This window comes from Gambusia affinis, unplaced genomic scaffold, assembly GCF_019740435.1.
Source record: "Gambusia affinis unplaced genomic scaffold, SWU_Gaff_1.0 Scaffold2, whole genome shotgun sequence".
NCBI classification, from domain to species: Eukaryota; Metazoa; Chordata; class Actinopteri; order Cyprinodontiformes; family Poeciliidae; genus Gambusia; species Gambusia affinis.
The window spans coordinates 118,198-126,382 of record NW_025316835.1 but is presented as its reverse complement, the minus strand read 5'-3'; the positions used below and the strand labels follow the sequence as shown (position 1 = coordinate 126,382).

At 38.5% G+C, this 8,185-nt stretch overlaps 1 protein-coding gene and 1 pseudogene across 1 annotated transcript; one reads left to right on the top strand and one right to left on the bottom strand.

Moving 5' to 3' along the window:
• The first annotated feature begins 294 nt into the window (after positions 1 to 294).
• LOC122827640 (vesicular glutamate transporter 3-like) lies at positions 295 to 6,298 on the top strand. The gene is made up of 5 exons (XM_044110540.1): positions 295 to 629; positions 2,068 to 2,315; positions 2,985 to 3,099; positions 5,176 to 5,290; positions 6,111 to 6,298. Exons 1-5 carry the CDS (start codon positions 532 to 534, stop codon positions 6,222 to 6,224), a joined length of 690 nt encoding a protein of 229 aa, XP_043966475.1. The 5' UTR covers positions 295 to 531; the 3' UTR covers positions 6,225 to 6,298.
• LOC122827642 lies at positions 778 to 7,725 on the bottom strand (annotated as a pseudogene).
• Between the last annotated feature and the right edge of the window lie 460 nt (positions 7,726 to 8,185).

The window sequence follows — 8,185 nt, the reverse complement described above, 5'->3', positions numbered from 1 at the left end:
CAAATGAATCAAGCTGGATGGATAGAGGTGGAGCTGGGGAGCTGATGAGGAGGATGATGTGTGAAAGCGAGGGGCTGGGTTTGGGGACAACCACTAACACCTGCCCCCTCCTCTCCATGAATGAATGGGTTATGAGATGAGAGGGGATCTGGACGATTTATTCTCTTCAGCTGCAGAGAAGAACGGGGCCACAATGTTTTGGGACTAAAACCTGGATTTCACACCTCTAGTTTGCTCCCCTTTGTTCAAAACCACTCCTCAATGGATCTTTTAAGGGCCATTTTACATTTCTGATTCTGTTGCTCTTAGGACATTGAGGTACACTTTTCTCTTCTGCACGGATCCAAAAGTTGGAAAAGTCCTCATCACTTTGGGACCTCTAGCACCACAGGTGTCAACCCCAACTGGTACACAGTGAAGGAGGATGACAAGCGGCATCTAGTGGATATTTTTTTTCTCGTTTTCTTCATAAGAACTACTGAGTAGCTAAGATTTTGTTTTGGAATAAAAGAAAAACAAAAAACCGAAAAGATGCCTTTTGATTTTGCAAGTTTGAAAAATCAGGTGCTAAAACCTGGGAAGGAGGAGGCCAAGAATACTGTGGGGGATTCTTTAGGAAAGCTGCAGAGGTGAGAGGGTTAATTTGTATGGAAATGTGCAGAAATTAAGCCATAAGGCTGCAAAAATGGTGCTGATGAGGATCAACCTCAGGGGTGAACACGTAGAATCGTCTGCCATGAGAAATCCTGGCGATAAAGAAATATCTGATCCTATTCCTTGCAGAGGGAGGCCAGTGATGTAATCACAGGTTTTATTTTTAGGCAGTAATGCATATTTTACATCTAATAAATTCTTAACAGAAGAATTTGTCAGCGGTGGAGAAGCTTAGACATGTATTCAGACGACTGTCTTTAGAAAATAAAGTGGAGGATTATTTAGACAAGACAACAAAAATAGAATTACAGAAAATAAAATAAAGGCAACATCATTATGAAAACAGAAGACATTTATGTGATATAGAACAAAGTGATGACAGACATGTTTAGTGTGGGTTTTGGCTTAGCATTTATTCAAGACATAATTCTAATAATAACGTCATAATAAGATAATGAAAATAAAATAGTGATGTAAAACCTAACAGAAATACTACCAACACTTATATTTCCACTGCCACAAATAATAATAATAATAATAATCATACTAATAATTGTGGCAATATTTATTTATTTGTTCTCAATTTATGATGATTATTATCATTATTAAAATTATTTTGTAATTTTTGCAATACTTCTCCTAATTTCTGTCTGAAATATCAGATCCTGGATCTGGAGGGAATGATTTACTTTCAGCAACAAGAGGCACAGTGGAGGCAAAAACATAGCAATAGATAGAATACTGTAGAATAATGTAAAAAAAAAAAAATCTGTGCAACAGCAGCAAAGTAACAGGCAATAACAGCAAATAGACTCACACAAAGATAGAGTATACAATATATAAAACAGAATTAAAAATATAATACCATACATTAAGGTCAAAATTTCAACATAAATACAGTGTAGTTATGAAAAAATACTGTGAAAGATACATTTCACAATCTAAAGTAATGTGAAATGGAGATAATTAAATAAAAATATATATATAAAATGCACATGTCTCTTTGAGCATTGAAAAGACAATATTTACAATTAGTGCCAATAAAAAAAAGCTCTGCACCAAGAAAGTGGCAGATGTGAAAGAAATATTACAATCCATCAAAGCTTGTTCTTCCCTCTCTTAAATTTGTGCAGAAGAAAAACTGCAAATTTCAGCAGCCCTCTGCACTGTGGAGATGCCTCTGGTAATAGGAGATCTATTGCTGGCTGGTGTGAACAGAGACATGTTGATTCAGGAGGCAGAATGGATGTGAAGAATGAGAAACCTTAAAGAAACCTGATGACAGCAGATCACTGATCCTTATCCTTGTTTGCTACTGATTTTTACTAACACACTATATAAATCTATATAAATAACAGTGTGACATGAAAATGCAGCAAAGTGAACAGATTGCCATTCCCTTTTACTCTTTAGGAAAATGGACGGTAGTAATGTTGAGGATGAGGAAAACATTGAACTGACAGAAGATGGACAGCCGGTGACATCAGCACCACTTCCTGCCCCCCTGCTGGACTGCAGCTGCGGCGGTCTGCCCAAGCGCTACATCATTGCCATCCTCAGTGGCCTGGGCTTCTGCATCTCCTTTGGCATCCGATGCAACCTGGGCGTGGCCATTGTAGAGATGGTGAACAACAACACAGTCTATATCAAAAGTGATTCAGGTAGATTGAAATCCAACAAGCTAACTGAATACTGTTTTGTTTTTACTCTTTGGCATTAAAGGTTTTAAGATATACATGTCTCAGTGAATTGCATGTTGTAAAAGATGATTTACTTTTATTCTTTAAAAAAAAAGTAACTTATGAGCAATGTAGCCAATGTGTATGCATAACCTTGAATGGCCTTGACATAATTTTTTGTGGAGAAACTAAATTTTATGTTTTTATTAGCTGTAAGGCCTAATCATCAAGATTAACAGAAATAATGATAACAATAATTTTTCAATATATTTTGTAAATTTTTAGTAGTTTCAAGTCAGACATTCACTTCCCACGAAACATATTTTCAAGTAAAAAGGAAATGTAATAATTCGTTTTAGAAAACTTATTATTGAGTGTTCTTCTGTGCCTTGCATGGAGTCATCTTAAATTCATATACAATTAATTATAAAAAGAAGGGTTTTAAATCTTATTTTGCCTTATGAAATATTGCTTTTGTTTCAGACACAGTCATGACACACAGAAACGTCAATGTTCACTTTTTCATCATACATTCAGAAAGGAATTTAGATTAGTTACCAGTATGTGATAATCAAGGGAAGCACTCTGTATTTTATTCCCCAGAATATGAACATTTTGTCTCATTTGTTTTATTAACTCCATTTCAGAAAGCTCAGTTTAACTGGGACCCAGAGACTGTGGGGCTGATCCACGGGTCCTTCTTTTGGGGCTACATCGTCACTCAGATCCCAGGCGGATTCATCTCCAACAAGCTGTCTGCCAACAGGTCGGGGTGCTGTCAGTGTCGTTTGTGTTACCGGTATTAGTGCTGGAAACTCAGCTTTAGCAGTAAAGATGCCCTTTTTCATAAGGATGAACTGGGTGTCACCCTGATTACCATCAAATACCATCAAATTTACTCAGTAAATAAGTAAGAGAACTAGAATTAGGGGAAGCTCTTCTTCTGCTCCTGCGATTTAAAGGGTTAAAACTGTTTGGCACAGTGAACATTACTGATGGAGCTGATAGCAATCCTGTAATAAAAGCTTCACAGGAAAAAAAGGACATGCCACTGACAGAGTTAATAATGAAAGATCCTCCTTCTGATTTCCTTCTGAAACAGCAGCAGCTGGAATATTACAAGTGTCACTTACATGCTGCTTTGCAAAAAAACGGATGACGGGGATTTTGGGTAAGAGGGAGCATGGCAGCACTGTGGTGGTGAAGCAGAAGCTTGTGGGTTGAATGGGTTGTCTTTTTATCTCATTCAGTGAATGACAGAGGTGTCAGATGTGTCAGGCTATAAGGTTGACTGAGACACTTTGACAGACAGATTCGGAGATGTGGTGCTTTATTAGTCTACTGCAGCTTACAGACACACACACACACACATGCCCACACACACCCACACACACCTACACACACACGCACACATGCCCACACACACACACGCATACACACACACACGCACACACACACACACACACACACACGCACACACACCTACACACACACGCACACACACCTACACACACACGCACAGTGTTTGTCAAGCTTTCACCAGCTGCCTAAAGATTTGGTCAAGATCACAAATATAAATGCAGCTCAACAAATTAGAAAATTATTGAAACAATCATTTATTCCAGTTCTAAAATTACAAATAGTATATCAGTCTATATATCCATCCATCCATCCATCCATTTTCTATACACCCTTCTTCCCTAATGGGGTCGGGAGGGTTGCTGGTGTCTATCTCCAGCTGCGTCCTGGGCGAGAGGCGGGGTTCACCCTGGACAGGTCGCCAGTCTGTCGCAGGGCAACACAGAGACATACAAGACAAACAACACACTCACACACACACACTCACACACACACTCACACCTAGGGAGAATTTAGAGAAACCAATTAACCTGACAGTCATGTTTTTGGACTGTGGGAGGAAGCCGGAGAACCCGGAGAGAATCCACGCATGCACAGGGAGAACATGCAAACTCCATGCAGAAAGATCCCCGGCCGGGAATCGAACCCAGGACCTTCTTGCTGCAAGGCAACAGCTCTACCAACTGCGCCACTTTGCAGCCCCATCAGTCTATATATCTATATCTATAGATATAGATATAAATATATCTATAGATATAGATATCTATATCTATATCTATATAGATAGATAGATATAGATATATATCTATAGATATATATAGGTATAGATAGATAGATATATCTATAGATCTAGAGATATCTATAGATCTATATATCTATAGATATATACATAGACTGTGTAGCCAACACAGACATAAAGGTAGTAATGAATCTAATATAAAACTAGATATTAATCTAAACATGTACAAAAAAAAATCTTATTTACAAACTGATTAAGAGTGGCCTTAAATGCATTAAAGGAAACAATTTCTTTCAGCTTTAAGTCTTTTTGCAGTTGATTCCAGACTGAGGGAGCAGCAAACTGGAAAGCAATTTTTTTTGGAAAGATCATTGCACACCGAACAATTAATAAAATCAAATCACCTGAGCGCAGAAAATAAACACCTGAAAATATTTTAACAAAAAGGGACAAGAGATACAGTCCCAATGCAATAAAACAGAGGCACTAAATCTGTGATGAAATGATAAATCTTTATAAACAAGATTTAATTTTGAAATAAGAACCCAGCTTCAGCTTCATCTTTTTTACAAGCTGTTGAAGGTTGAGAACAAAACCCAGGGAATAATCAATTATAAAACCTAAATATTTAAAAAAGGCCCAGTGAAGGTTCATTTCCCATGAAGCATTTTCATTGAAACACATAAGCTATTCTGATGGAGTCTGGCTGTACTGATTCATTGACGGCCCTTGTTTTCTTCACAGGGTTTTTGGGGCTGCCATTTTTCTAACATCAGTGCTGAACATGTTCATCCCGTCAGCTGCCAGGGTGCACTATGGCTGCGTCATGTTTGTACGCATCTTGCAGGGGTTAGTGGAGGTAAGGAAGGAAAATTGTCAGCTAATAGAAAATTTTAAAATTAATTTAGGTTCCTAGAGAAAGAGAGAGATGAATGATAAGGCAGGTCACCCTTTACCAAGCACTGATTAAGCATGAACCAGGAAAAATACTTCTAGATTTGTGTTGGGGTGACACGTCATTCATATCGCCTTAGCAATGGGTGTTTTTATTTTCTTGTTTCAGGTACTCTAATGTATGCTATGCTTTTGCAGACCAAATCAATAGCCGCACAGCTGTTTCTATGGTCCCTCTGAGGTTTACAGAACCACAGAAGTAGAATTTCAAGATAACATTTGTGTATTTAAATAGTATTTTATCAGTCAAATCAAATCAGTTCTTAGTTTGGGCCAACTTACATCAACATGAACAGATGGACAAGCAAAAACTACCTTCAGTAGTTTTATCTATATTTTCTGCCATAACCGGACCATAGAGGTCATTTATGATGTGGCTCGAAGTGAAAATTAGTTGGACACACTGGCTCTAGGATGTTGGAGTGGAATCATCTGATTGCCAAACATTGGATTCATTAAGAGCAATGTGACAGAAAAAGTTGCCTACCATAAAAGTTGGAAACATGAGATAGAAAAACCAAGGAATTCCAAAGTAGGAGAGCTAGATGTTTTACACCAGCCTCAACTTTTATATCCAGCCTTTGTCTTTGTCTATTGAAAGAATGATCATCTACTAATAGTTGTGCTTTCCCCCCAAAAAATCTGTCTAAGACTTAAAAACCTGCCTCTTGTGCATCCCCAAGTTAGTCCTTGGTCTTTGTCATTCTGCACCCTGCTCCCTTTAGGGGGTCACCTACCCAGCGTGTCACGGGATGTGGTCCAAGTGGGCTCCGCCTCTCGAACGTAGTCGACTGGCGACCACATCATTCTGCGGTGAGTCACGTCGCTCCTTTCTTTAATCTAACAAACAGCAGCTCTGAGCTTTTTTTTACCATTCCAAACATCTTTGATGGAACCTCCTCACAAGTCACAAGGAGTACAAGTAAATGGACATGTGCAGATGCCAAACTTCCAAGGGATTGTGGGAGATTTTTTCTTCTTCTTTTTTTTAATACATATTAGACAAAACATACTGTGTGCAAAATTACCAGTTGAAGCAATGAGAAATTTGCAGCTTGATATGCATCGCAGCAATGTTGAAGCTGGTGTATTTTATGCAGCAGGGACTTTAGAAAGGCTTAAAGAAAACTAACCAAGACAGGTAGGTTACCTTTTCGATGTCGATCGGCTAAATGCAGCAAGTCATCTTGATGGAAGTACTCGTAGCACGACGTTCCCAGCAATTCTTGGGGAAGATAACCCAGTATGGTTGTTGCTCTGTTGGAGGAAAAAAGTTCAAAGACAATGAAAAGCTGCAGAGGGAGTGGAATTTATGTGTTAAGACATAAATCCCCACCCTCCTCCACTAATGCTTTAAGTTACACGTTTTTCAACCACTTTATAAACACCATGATGTTAAACAGTGCAGGTCTGTTTCTTTTATATATGAAAATTAAGTAATAAAATGTACTTGTAGCCAGCTATGGTCCGTCTATAGACAAGCTACATCATCCTCTAGGACATCTTACCCTCCTGCAACAGGAAATTAAATTTACCTTTGATCAACAAAGGTGAATTTTCCATCCATGGCGTAGCGTGTAACAAACTCGGTGGTTTAACCGGACTTCTCCGTTAACTTGCGGAGCTGAGTGTGAATGGACGCGTCCCACCGCCACCAAACAGCTAAAATAGGAGCTGTCCTGCTTGTCTGCTTCTCCTTCCGCTCCCATCTGACTGGTAGGCCAACTGCGCATATAGCCAGTGCAGTGGACTGTGCAGTATTTCTGTGACTCTTAAAAAAATATAAAAATATGCATTTAATACCATAAACAATATGCACAAAATAAATCCACATTTGGGGGTCATTTGTGGAAACTGCCAAGCAATTTGTGATCACCTTTCTTTTTAGAGGTGTTTGCCTGGGTTTCCTTTTCTTCAATTTTCACAGGTATTTTGTTGTACTTCATGCGACAAAAGAAAGAGCGCCTGAACACAACCGTGACGCACCGATGGGAAGGTCAGCCTGAACCTGCAGACCAGCTGCAGATACTCAGAGTGTTAAACGCACTGCGGTGAATTAAATCTATTGACCTCTCACACAAAGACAAAAATAAAACGCCTTACTTTTAGCATCTATTAGTCGCTCACGAGGGTGCAATTCAGAAGCAGACAGTTGCTCCTTCACTTTTCCCATGTCCTTGGGGTGTATGTAGTCAAACAAGCTCTGTCCAATCAGCTCCGCCTGAAGTAAAAAACACAGGACACTGCATACTTAAACAAGGCTTCCATGTGGATGAAACAATCAACAAAAATACCTAATTTAAACCGAGCCAACAACTAGTTTCGAAGGGTATTTTTACTGAGGACTTTGTCCCAGGAGCACACCAGACAGGGTGTAAAGATAGAAATAAGTCAGATTCAGATCTTAAAGACACGTTATTAATGTTGAAGTAATCATAATTCTTGAACTTTTAACATTTTGTCACATTACAATCACAAAGTCTAATATTTTTAATGGGATTTTATGGCAACACAAAAGTAGAGCATAATCGTGAAGTGTAAGTATAAGGAAGGTCATACAAGTTTGAAAACTGAGACTGGCATCTTTATTTATATACATTTAAAAACCAAGAAAAAATAGACAATTTAGTAAACAAAATCTAGCTGTGTGCCATTTAAATTCAGTCAAATTTAGGCTGATCTGTGAAGGAATCAAAATACACAACCACAAAGACCCAGGGACACAGAAACTCTCTGAACATGTGGAAGAACCAAAATGAAACTTTACAATCTCAATACAAAATACTACATGTGGTAGAAA